The sequence below is a fragment of the Triturus cristatus genome, chromosome 6 (assembly GCF_964204655.1).
Source record: "Triturus cristatus chromosome 6, aTriCri1.1, whole genome shotgun sequence".
Lineage (NCBI taxonomy): Eukaryota > Metazoa > Chordata > Amphibia > Caudata > Salamandridae > Triturus > Triturus cristatus.
In genome coordinates this window covers 1256065311-1256077735 of record NC_140589.1, presented here as the reverse complement: position 1 = coordinate 1256077735, position 12425 = coordinate 1256065311, and the positions used below count along the sequence as shown (strand labels likewise).

Below are 12425 nucleotides of genomic sequence, written 5' to 3'. Positions count from 1 at the left end.
TTTTGCCCCGCATGCCATTACAACAAAAATGGCTTGCTGTAGGGGGTATAAGGTGTTGGATTTAACTCCCAACACCTTCCCTACTGTTGCACAGACTGGAGTTGGAATAGTAAATTATACAATTCCAAACTCCAGCGCACCCCCGACAGCAAGTCGTGGTAAAAAATAGTGTTGTAACGGCATACAGGGTAAAAGCATGCGTTGTAATGTCATAAAACTGCTCGTGCATACTTGGTTTGGGCGCCTGGTCAGCTGTTGGGTGGCTGCTAATTCTCCACGCTGGCCGACGGGGCCCTGCCACGTCAGACATTCCCAAGGGAGCTGGTGGATGGAGCTGAAGGGTTTCGAAGGGTAGGGTGCAGGGCTGGTAGAGGTTGGTGGTGGTAGGAGGTGGAATGCTCACTTTCAAGGTAGCCTGAGCTCCTAATTCTAGACACAGCCTTTTGAGGTCAGCAAATGGCATCGGGCACTAGTAATATTTGTTATGTACATCGCTTAGAAACGACAGGAGTGTGAAATAAAGCGCTGTACTAAAACATTTAACTGCATTGGATGAGAGGATTTAGAGCAACATATGGTGTTAGCCACTGCCAGAATTCTGTGTAGAGAAGCACTTAGCAGATAAATGGAAGCAGTTTTAGAAAAGCCAGGTTTGAAGGTGTTTTCTGAAAATCCCATCAGAAAACACCTTAACACCTGTTTTTTGTCAAATGCACTTCTGTTCATCAGCTTCCGCTTGAAAATGACCCGGGCTGCGCTGCTAGTGCGTCCCGATCCATTTTGTGATATCCTGGAGGTGGACTTTATAAAAAAACAGAAAAGTTCTGCAAGAATCTACCTCACTTTCCTCTCCCGTTTGCTCCCTGAGCCAGAGGAGTACTCTGGGGAGAAGCCAAATTATTAATCAGGTCCAGGACTAGAGAGGATCATGGCTTGAAGTTACAGTTTCACTCCCCTTTTAGGCATCAAATCTAGAGCGTAGAAAGACACTCTTGGCCATTTCCTTAATTTTCATATTCATTGTGTGGGTATAAAAAGTATACATCACCCTAAATTGTTTTAACATTCTTGCTCTGTCAGAAAAAGTCTTGAATCGTGATCAGGATACAGGCAATACACAACATCCTGGTGTTGGGTATTTGTTCAAGAAGTTCCTCTGGCAGCACAGGGAACAGGCAATGAATAAAGGATTCTTTTTAGGTTTCATTATTGGGCAGTCAGAGTAATTACCTAAAAGTCTCATACTGTTAAGTCCCAGAACTGCTGGCAGAAGAAGCAGTAGTGAGGAATAGGATATAAATTCTGAAGATTTAGAACTGTGTCAGCGACATGTCATCAAGTCAGAATAGAGTGCTAAGTGAATGTACTGGTTGCAGCCCTCAGGCATAGCCTGGTCTTTTCTCACTGTGAATAAACCTTAAGGACAGGGTTACTACCTTTAAAAGAAGACAGTTTGGCACACTTAGAATCTTCATCACTCAGCAAGGTGTGAGTAAAGTTAGATCCACTGGTCACCTCTGAGGAATTTTTCTTGGTTCCAGTAGACCAGAGCACAATAGTCTGCTAGATGTACATGCGTCCTTGTTAGAAGGACCATTGAGTCTCAGAAGTCCTACATGCATTCTCCTATGTTAGAAGGACCATCCCCAATTGTCAGGATAACCGCCATCAAAAAATTGATCACTCGGACAGCATATAAAAGGAAATTATCTCTCACCACAGACTACAGAGACGGTCTCACTTTTCTCTGCAACCAATTCCTGAAAATTCAGGGAGGTGAAAAAAACAAATATGGAGTGAAATTTAAGATGTACATTGAGGGATCGAAAAAAGGCACAAAGCGTATAGCTTGCCAGGTGTGCTCTGTCCCCCATAATGATGGTAAAGATAGAGGTGTGAGAACCAGTCGGCATGTAAGAAGGGAAAATCTGCAGGAGCACATGCGTTCTCGTTCGCATTCAAATTAACTGTGGTTTTATAGATATATTCAGTTTCTGGTATCCAGCCTTTGAAGCCCAACATACAATAACATAACAGATATATTTACTGATATATATATATATATATATCTCATGTTTTGGACTGATAAGTCAGCTTCTGGTTGTGGCCAGAAAGTGTAGATATTTCTCTTAAGTAAACAATCTGAAAGTGAGAGGATGTAAGACTTAAATCTAAAAAAAATGAGACAAGCAATACAATAAAGTACAACTTACATTCAGCAAAACCCCAATGGGATGCCTTCCACATATAGTATTATGGTACTTCTTTAAGTAATTACTAAAGGATACAGGGTCCAACTGTTCTATTATACTCATACCCTGAAAGGAAAAAAAGAAACAGGATATCAGACATAACTAATCACATTTATCAAACTGAAATCTACTCAAAAATTGAGTATCTATCAATCCATGTTCCTCCACTGAATGATCATCACAAAAGCAATCATCATTATATTTACTGAAAAATTCGCTGCTAAAACTTATGTTATGCTAGTGGCTCAAACGAGGATTTGGCACATTGCCTGGACACATGCTAGGACTGGCGCCTGACCTAATGCCAGTCAAGCAACACTACATACTAATTTTTAGCGTGTGGCCTTCCATGTGCTTATGTCTTTCTTTTTTTTTTAGTGTCTGAAACTTGTGGGTCAGTCAAAAAATGGTAGTAGAATCCAGCACCTAAGATGGCCACTGATGAGCTTGCAAATAGTTTACAACTCGTTTGGCACAGAAACTGAGCTCTTTCTCTTTGGAGTGCCCTCTATTTCCACACGTGGATACTCCTGACAAGTTTCCTGGTGTCGACAATCTTTGGGGTTCCCCAAACCCTATCCACCACCCCACCAATGGCTGTGGAACTTTTTTCCACTGTACCTAATTTGGGAGTCAGTCAGTATGTGGGCTTGTGAGTCACAAGATAAATTTCCAGCCCCGATTTAGTGAATTACATTGTGCACAAAATGTGTTTGACAGTCTTGACTCGCTAGTTTATACAGCAGAGATCTACTAAAGTATTAACTCTTTAACTGCTCAGCAACATTTCTAAACACTAATATCTCAAAAGCTACTGAACAGATGTACACCCAAAAAAGTTTGCTGAAAATCTGTTTAGTGGTTTTTGCTATACCTTCTGTCAAAAATTCCCATGGGAGCTACAACTCCTTTTAACTTTAGTCCATGAGGACGGACCTCTACAAAACTTGCCATGCCGAAACTTCTACATGGTCAAAAGGTACATAGATTGCAAAAAATGCCTTTTCAAAGGAAACACCATCTTAAACATAACCACATAGTGGCTATCAACACTATGATGAATAGGTTACTTACCTTCGGTTACACCATATCTGGTAGAGACTAGATCTAGCTGCAGAATCCTTACCTAGAATTATCCCCGGAAATTTTCCTACAGCAGTACCTCTGCTCTGATTATGTCTTTTATACCTTCTGTTCGTACAGTTCTACGCTACACAGTCCCAGAGAGCCTTCTGGCTCTCGAAGTGTTTCCTCTGCCTAACATGGTCTATGGCCATGATTGTTGCTGTTGCTCGCAATGCTATATCAGCTATTGGTTGGAGCCTTATGCCATGCCTACTTCTAGGGCTGTGGAGCTTGGTCCAGTAGTTTTAGCTTTTGTCTTTAGCCCTTCTCCTCGACCTCTTGGACCGGTTGCCCTTCCGGGGTGCATTGAAGTGCCATGTTTATATAGAGTGTTCTTCCCACTTGTCTTGTTACTCTACCATGCATTTTCTCCCATGTCTTTGCACGGCTACGGATTCAGTTCCGTAAGGGGTTCTCCCCGAGTTTTCTTTTGGGATGTTTTCTTCCACTCCTCCCTTCCTGGCAAGTGGTCTCTCTTTTTCTTATGCAGACCGGATAGCCTAGTTGGGGATATTTCTTGGAATCAGTTTATAGACCCTCCTCATGGATGATATTCTTGGGTATCTATTCCAAGGTAAGGAATCTGCAGTTAGACGTCTCTATCAAATGAATAACGTACTTACCTTCAGTAACACCTTATCTGGTAGAGACTAGATCTAGCTGTGGATTTCTTAGCGACCCACCCATCCTCCCGCTCTGAAAACTGATTATCCTTTTCTTCCAGATCCCTTCTATGCACCTTTGTGCTTTTGTTGGTATAAATATATGTATGCTACATTAAACAACAGATAATACTTAATATAAGCGTCTTTCAAAAAGAATTCTTTTTGGGCAGACTGTTTCCATAGCAGCTTCTATACGTGGAGCTGTGTTTTAGCACAGAAAGTAGTTGCAGAAGAAACTACGTCAGCGCTTCAGTGGAGGGCTTATGTGGACTCTACGGATGTCTTTGTTACAGAGTTGCTCGACGCCCTCTACAGACGTGCAGAGGCACTGCTGTAGAGAAATGTCCGGATCCAGTCTAGTGCCTGGGATAATTCTAAGGTAAGACGTCTTTCCTGAACTGTTGAAGGAAAGGTTGGGATTGGAGCATTGGTAACAGCGGTGACGCCCACCGCAAGATTCCTTTTCCAGAGACTGGACATTTTTTAGCTTCTCTGCATGATTGAATATATAAACATACACAGTTTTTATAGTAATATGGGGGTGTCCACGCGGCACACCCTCTCACCTGGGACTGTCACCTCCCAGAGGCTATTCGCTAGAGGAGCGACGAGGGAGAACCATATTGTCTACCCACAGCCACCTTCCCAAGGCTTGTGCAATAAAGAAAAAGGGATTACAGTGATGTAATATGTGAGGTCATAAGAAGTGCATAGCGGGTGCACAAGTTATAGTTAGCACAGCTAACTATAACTGCTGAATTTCACTGGTTTTGTAGGAGTCTAACTAAAACGTTCTTGTAATTGTTTTTTTTTGTTAAAAACCCATTAAAGGACGGACAGAACGTGCTCATGTAATGAATTATTCAAGCAGTTCAACACTAATGACATGAGGTGAGCGCTGTTAATCACACTTGTGTAAGACACACTTTGCACTTGAACATTTTAGAAATGCGGGGCCAGCAACAGTCAGTTGGTTGAAAGGAGATCAATTGTGTGCAAGCTTTGCCTTAAATAACAGAAATAACAAACGTGGATTTAAGCCGGCATTTCTTCGTGATGTGTACTCTCATGCAAGTACAGCGCACGCCGAAATCAAATATGGCATTATGACTACATTTCGAACTGCTTGAACAGAACATTCTTTTTGACTTATTAAATAGATAGGCTTCACTCATGGTGACTTTCAGAATCAATTGTGCAGAAATCGAAAATTAAGAAGCCTAAAAAATGAGAAGTGGCTCTTTCATGTTGATGCATTGAAAGACACCGGATGTGGGTATTTAAATGTAACCAAAATTGCGTAAATCTAGGTTGACAAAGGCTGCTCAGACGGCCGAAACGCGTTTCTGTGCAACATGCGCTGCCCATAATTAAATGGTATTTTTAAATGAATCGTGTGCAGGCTCTCTCTTTGGGAATCTGAGAAGAAGCAGTTTTATATATATTCACTCACTGGAAAACCACAGGTTTCAGGGATGTTATAGTTAGGATTTAAAAAACCTTAGAAATTCACTGAAAAAAACACAAATGTTACAGAGACTTTATAGTTAGGCTAACATATCACTTGAACAAAACCACAAAAATTCAGCCGTTCGAGTTAGCTGAGCTAACTATAACTTGAGCCCCCACAATGCACTGCTGCTGTCACATATTACATTACTCATGACATGGTCAGTGACATCACTGATGACATCTGAAATGATATCACTGATGACATCATCCAGTGAGAGTGAGCGTTTCTAAAAAGTTTAAGAATGTGATACATATATATCTCCCCCCCCGCCCCCAGTGGCCTCTGCTTCTTCAGAGAGGAGAAGTTGTTTGGTGATATTATGCGAGTCATCACTGGTTCCTGCAGCAGCTGCTGTTTCTGTCTTTCCAAGGTATTGGATTGGACCCGGCCCGCCTCACAGCGCAAGCAAAGCAAGGGCTGCTGCATCGCAGTTCATGATTACACGAAGTGGTAGGATACATTGATTTTCCTGCCCCTGCCCGGTGGACACTTGAATTTTGGGGCTAGAACGTGACACCCCCTGCAAGTAACACAAATAGCCCCGGGGAGGTAGCAGTTCCCAGGGATGCAGGGGCCCCGCATATCTAATGACAATTGCCCCCGGGACCTGGCCCACCCAGGAGCTTAAAAGAAACAAAGCACGGGAGACCGCCTTCGTTTTAAAAAACAAATTGTCGGCGGCATTTGCGTACAATACGTGACTCCTGCCGAAAATAAAATAAAAAAATGCTTTTTCTGGCTTTGTGGGACCCCTTGAGCATGCCTAGGGGGTCAGGGTGTTTCTGCCCTGCCCACTTTTCTTTATTTTTAATGTTTTTTTTTTAACCTTTTTCCTTGTGACTAGGGTCAACAAGATGGTTGCCAACACTTCCTGGTTGGAACTGTTGGCAGCCAATCAGATCGCAGATTTGAGATATATGGATATCTGAGAAACGTTTACATTTCTCAGCAACTACTGAACAGATTCACACCATTTAACAAGAAGAGTGCTCTCTGGATCAAGAGCCGTGTCTAAAGATTCCTATGGAAATTAACATGGTAAAACTTGTTTTGGGACACCCTCTTTTTCTCGGACCCCGCTTGACGAATCACCTCGAAACTTTTAGCAGAGTAGCTGACCAGACCGACCCATTAGTTTTGAAACGGCACCAAAGATATTGCCAAAGAAAAAATACTTTTTGAATTGAAACAAAGTCCTAACTATAAATACCTACTGGCGACTGGCAGTAGAAGATATATATATATATATATGTATAGACTATATCTAGCCGCAGAATCCTTACCTTTGAATTTCCTAGGCATCAGACTGGTTCCAGAAGGTTTTTCGAACAGTACCCTTGCACAACGGTAGGTGGCATTGACCTGCTCTACATCCACTGTCCGCGTCGTCTGCACCTGAGTGACATAGTGGTACCTATACAGGTGCCACATAGGAGTGCTGAAGTCAGTTACTTTTTCACAACTTTCCATGACAGAATCGCAGAGCCATGAAGTGCACTGACACTGGTGTTTCCACACTAAAGCTATGAAAGAGATAGGTCCTGACCCTAGAAATCTGTCTGCAGAACGGGGAGGATAGGAGGGTCAGTAAGGAATCTGTAGCTAGATATAGTCTCTACCAGAGAAGGCCTTACCGAAGGTAAATAACTTGTTCATCTGATAAAGACTTCTAGCTGCAGATTCCTTACCTTTGATTAGATACCCAAGCAATACCATCAGCCAGAGGACAAATTTAAACTAGGACGTCCTGCAGGACTGAACAGGTGAAGTGCCATATCTGCAAAACTGACTTTCCAGGCAAGAATATTTAGTAAACGTGTACAGAAATGCCGACATAGCTGCCCGACAGATATCCAGGACAGGCCCACCTTGTGCTAACGCAGTGGTCGCAGCTTTAGCTCTGGTGAAATGAGCGGGTAAGCCTTCAGGAGGCTGCTTTATTGCCAATGCATAGCAGATCTTGATGCAGAGTACGACTGTAGGAAGCTGGTTGTTTATCTAGTGTACACCGGTTGAGACAAGACGCTCCGTGAGGCCCCGGGTGATTTGCATTACAGCTGAATGCGAATCCTATGGTGAGGACTCACTTATGGAGCCCAATGTGTGACCTATAAAAACGAGCCGGTATGAGGAAGTGTGGCTCAGCAAGGTCCCTGAAAAAGTTTTAGAAGTGTCCATCACTGGTGCCAGGCGACCCGGTTTGCCCTGAAGAAATTGCCTAAAATCGTTGTGGCGATGAAACATGCTGGCTCAGTATAATGGTATGCATGATAAGCAACCTTTTTAATTTGAATTAGGTGCACAGAGAAGGAATAATAAAGTTGGTTTCGTGAAAAAGTGCATCCTTTTTCAATTTTACATTCACTTTGGTCGCATCGTGGGATGTGATTTATTCACTATCTAATATCACTGTTTATTTTTGGACACTTCATATATAATTTTTATAAGCGAGATGACAGCCAATGAAGATAAAAGTGGGCATAGCTGGTGAGTACCAACCAGCAAGCTCAATTGGTGGTGCGCACGTGAGGTGTCATCTCGTCTTTCACATTTTTTCAAAAAAAGTGTGTGTTCAAATTTTTATTTGATTGACTCTTCCTGTATTGTGGACAGGGGTTTTTTTTGTAAAAATTGGGGACTGCCATTTGTAAAAGGAATTATTTTCCGTTTGTATATATAATTTTTTTTTTGCATTGAGATTGTTTATGTAGTGTGCCAAAAAAAGTGGTACACTATGTAGAAAGTTCAGACAACCCTTATTGGCTTGCAGGACTTAAAAACTATTTTGTGGTAGTGCGGGCAAGCATTTTAGGCTTATCAGGGGGTAGTGTTAAAGCATTTTGGCAAACACACAGTCAATAAATGAGGCGCACTCAAGAAGAATTTAGATAATTAACAAAAATTATTTTAACATTATTTAACACCATGGACTTCATAAATGGTTAAGTGCTTTTCGAAATTACAGTACAGGTAAGTAAAACTTTTATTAAAATGTGTTTCTATGCCGTAATGCTTTCTATGGAGAAAAAGGCATATGATGCATACAGTTATTAGCAAATGATTCTCAGGGGTCTCCTTTAGGACTCAATGTGCTAGGGGGCCATGGTCTAAAGTACTACCAGCAGTTCGAGTTTGCCTGCCCTGGAGTGTCCGGGTGCAGAGATGCTGGACAGGTTGGTGGCCTTGCAAGCTACACCGCAGGAAAGGAGGGAGCACCTAGAAACAGGCTGCAGAGGGGGACTGGAGGACAAGTCAGGGAGCTGTAAAGGGGAGGATCGGTTCGTGGGGGTCCTGGGAGCAGCGGAGTACCATTGTTGTCTTGGAGCTGGTTCGGGAAGCTCGGGTGCAGAGGGTTTTGGTCAGCTGATGCCTATGCGTCAAAGGCACCCATGGTTCTCGGTAAGATCTGCAAATGGGGACTAAACAGGCCAACTGAGCTATTCTCTGCGCTGGCCTCTGCAGTGCTGACGTCCCTCATCGGCTGCTCGGTCTATGCAGTGCTGGATCCTGGATTGTACTCAAACAAGCTTTGGTTCTTGTAAGAGATCGAGCACCCCGGGTATTGGTGGCGGGCGGCTCTGGTTGGTCCTGGCATCTTCTCACTTAGCAGGTAGACGGATCTCACTTCTTGGAGCACAGTGACCTCTTACCTTGGCTGCTACTGCATTGGTGGACCTGGTGAACAATGGGATGGTGAACCAGAAGTTGCGGTCAGTGCCTGCAGGGTTTGGCACCAAAGTCCACCAACAGTCAGCACTCCTTGCTTCTTCATCTCTTTTGTCCTCTTCTTTCTTCAGTTAGTCGAATTAGAGTTCTTGGTGTCAGTGGGCCACCGAATACTCAATTTAAGTAGGTTAAACGGAGTGAAGGGTAATAGTCAATGGTTTACTAACCCTTGGGGTAACTAAACCCCCTATATGACCACTTCCAGTGGGGTGGGGGAATAACCTGTACCAGAATTCCTATTTACACTAGGATCAAAATGGTGGGACTCTTCTTTTGTGGGTCACATCAGGCAGTCCATCTTACGAGTGTAACTGGACTGGTAGTACACCATGCCCCCTAGCATAGCTAATTTCCTGCTTTTCCTGGTGCCAAATTGGCCTTAGGGCAGGGGTTGGCAATTCCCATGTTGGGGTAAGCCAGGGTTGCTTATCAAGAGCGGCAGGAGTTGAAGTCCCTGGTCTTGGTATGCAGATTCACTAGCCATCCCGCTTGAGGTGGAGTGACCTCAGAAAGCGCAGCCTCTCACAGAAACATGTCTATGGTGGCAGGCAGGATAACACCAGTCGGCTAGCAAACTAAGAGTCTGGTAGGTTTCCAGGGGACACCTCTTAGGTGTCTTCTGGGAGCATGTTTTAGAAAATCCCTTGCTGGCATTCGTTTGGATTTATTAAGACCAGGTGTCTGATGCCAAACAACATAGATTTCAGTAAAGCCATCATGTAGCTGGGGAACACATAATGACCAGTACCCAGTACATCTACTTAAGATGGCTTTTCTGTTCACTTGTACCATCTAACAATTGAACTAGACAGCACGGGGCATATCTGCTCATGAAGATATGTCCTCAAATGTAATGCCTGCTGTAGGGGTGACTTATTGTATGCAGTGGGTATGGCACACAGGGTGTGTGCCATGTTGTGTTTTCACTTTTGTCTGCACCATTTCTCGCAGCCTGCAATGGCAGTCTGCATGAGCTTGGTGGTGGGTCTCTTAGAGTGGCACAATACATGCTGCAGCCCTTAAGGATCCTATTCAGTACCCATGCCCTATGTACCAGGGGTACCATTTACTAGGGACTCAGAGGTGCTAAAGGTCTTGCCAACTGGGGAGCAACTGCATGGGTACCTTGTTTTAGGTAAAGAAAACTAGTACTGGGGACATAGTTAGCAGGAATTCGGTGCACTTCAGTAAACTACATAAAACACCAGGCAAAAAGCGGGGGTGACCATGTCAAAAAAGGGCACTCTCCTACAATGACTCCGAGAGATGGCATGCTTCTGCACCGCCTAACCTTTCTTTGCGCCAAAATACCCCATGAAGAGTTGGTTTTCCACCCGGAACCCACATGTGCGGTCAAGGTAAACCACCAATGCTCTTTCTGGGTTCAGATGGTGGACTTGCATTGAAGGTGGGCAAGGTTACAGATTAGCCCACATAAAATGGTGTGACAACTTTGGCAAAGAAAGAGACCCTAGTACGAAGCAACAGTTTGTCAGGGTAAACCAAGAAAAAGGGAGGCTTAGATGACAAAGCCTGCAGCTCACACACCATCCAGGCATATGTAATTACCACGAGGAAGAAGGTTTTAATTGTGAGCAGCCGGAGGGGACAATGCTTGAATGGAACACACATCAAGAATGTGAGAAACAAATTAGGTACCACTGAGTCATAATAAAAGGAGAAGGGGGAAAAAATATGTACAAGGCCCTTCCAAAATCTATTTACAATCGAGGACTTAAATAAGGATGGGTGCTCAGGCAGCTGAAAGAAGGCAGACAGAGAAGAAAAATAACCCCTCTCAGTGCCCAAAGCAGAGCCCTGCTGGGCAAAGTTAAGAATAAAAAGCAAAATATCAGAAAGGGAGGCAGAAATTTGGTCAATAGATTTTTGTGTACAATAAGAGGAAAATTGCTTCAGACGAACGGCATATACCGTCTTGGTGGAGGGATGCCTGACTGCCAGAATAGCATTACAGACTTCGGGAGGAAGGTCGAAAATTATCAATCTCCATACAAGAAGGTGGAGAGTTGACAGTTTAAGGTGGAGGACTCTTCAAGTGCAACAGAAGATCCTCCCAAAGGGGCAGCCTTATTGGAGGATCGATGCTATGCAAAGTAGCTGTGGATACCAGACTCTCTGTGCCCATTCCTTAGCCACAAGGATGACCTGGGCCCAGTCATTCCTGATCATCTTGAGGACTCCGGGCAGGAGTGCTATGGGCAGAAAGGCATACAGAAGGCCTCAGCTCAACTCAAGATGAAAAGCGCCTCTGAGAAAGTGCCACCTTGGAAACTGCAGCGTGCAAAACTGCCGACATTGCACCTTCTCGACAAAGACAAACAGATATAACCAAGGCTCTTCCCATTGCTGAAAGAGACCTTGCACCACCTCCGGTTGGAGATGCCATTCATGATCCGCTAGGCATCAATGGATGAGTTTATCGACCCCGGTATTCAGGGAACCTGCCATGTGTTAAACCACCAGGTAAATGCTCTGCTGTTCCAGCCATGTCTAGAGATGCAGAGCCTCTTGGAAAAGGGTCCACGACCTCACTCCACCCTGTTTGTTGCAGTACCACATGGCGGTGGTGCTGTCCATGAACACTTGTACCAGCTTTCACTTGAGTGAGGGTAGAAAGGCTTTCAATGCCAATCCGATCGCTCGGTGCTTTAGCAGGTTGATGTGGAGCCTAGATTCTGCCGGAGACCAGAGTCCTCTGATCTCCACCTCTCCCAGATGGCCGCCTCATCCCAGGAGTGATGCATCTGTCACTACTGTGAGATCTGGTTGGGGAAGGGAAAGTGGTCTGCCTCCAAATCAATCACAGTTTGTTAGCCGCCACTGCAAATCCTTTGGAGTCCCCTCTGAGATCCAGACCAGGTCAGAGAGATTCCCTTGATACTGCGCCGCCTTGAACTTCAGGTCCCCCTGGAGAGCTAGCAGTTGCCATCTGGCATGTGTGAGCAGCAGGGCACCAGCAGGCACAGCAGCCTCAGAATCCATCTCACTTAAATCCAGGATTGAGGCAGAAAAATTGGTATCATAGCATGAATATCCTGCACTCGCTGCTCCGGAAAAGCTCTGATGAAAGGGAGCCTCTGAAAGGGAGTCAGGTGTGACTTCTGCGCATTGATCGTGAACCCC

At 44.3% G+C, this 12425-nt stretch overlaps 1 protein-coding gene across 3 annotated transcripts in view; it reads right to left on the bottom strand.

Moving 5' to 3' along the window:
• The window catches only part of MEMO1 (mediator of cell motility 1), a 274285-nt gene that overhangs the window by 18507 nt on the left and 243353 nt on the right, over positions 1-12425 (bottom strand). For 2 of the 3 annotated variants that reach the window (XM_085612203.1, XM_085612204.1), the window contains one exon: positions 2214-2318. The exons of the other annotated variant lie outside the window; for it this stretch is intronic. In XM_085612203.1, coding sequence (XP_085468329.1) covers positions 2214-2318 — 105 coding nt within the window. The remainder of the gene's footprint in view (positions 1-2213; positions 2319-12425) is intronic. 3 annotated transcript variants of the gene reach the window in all.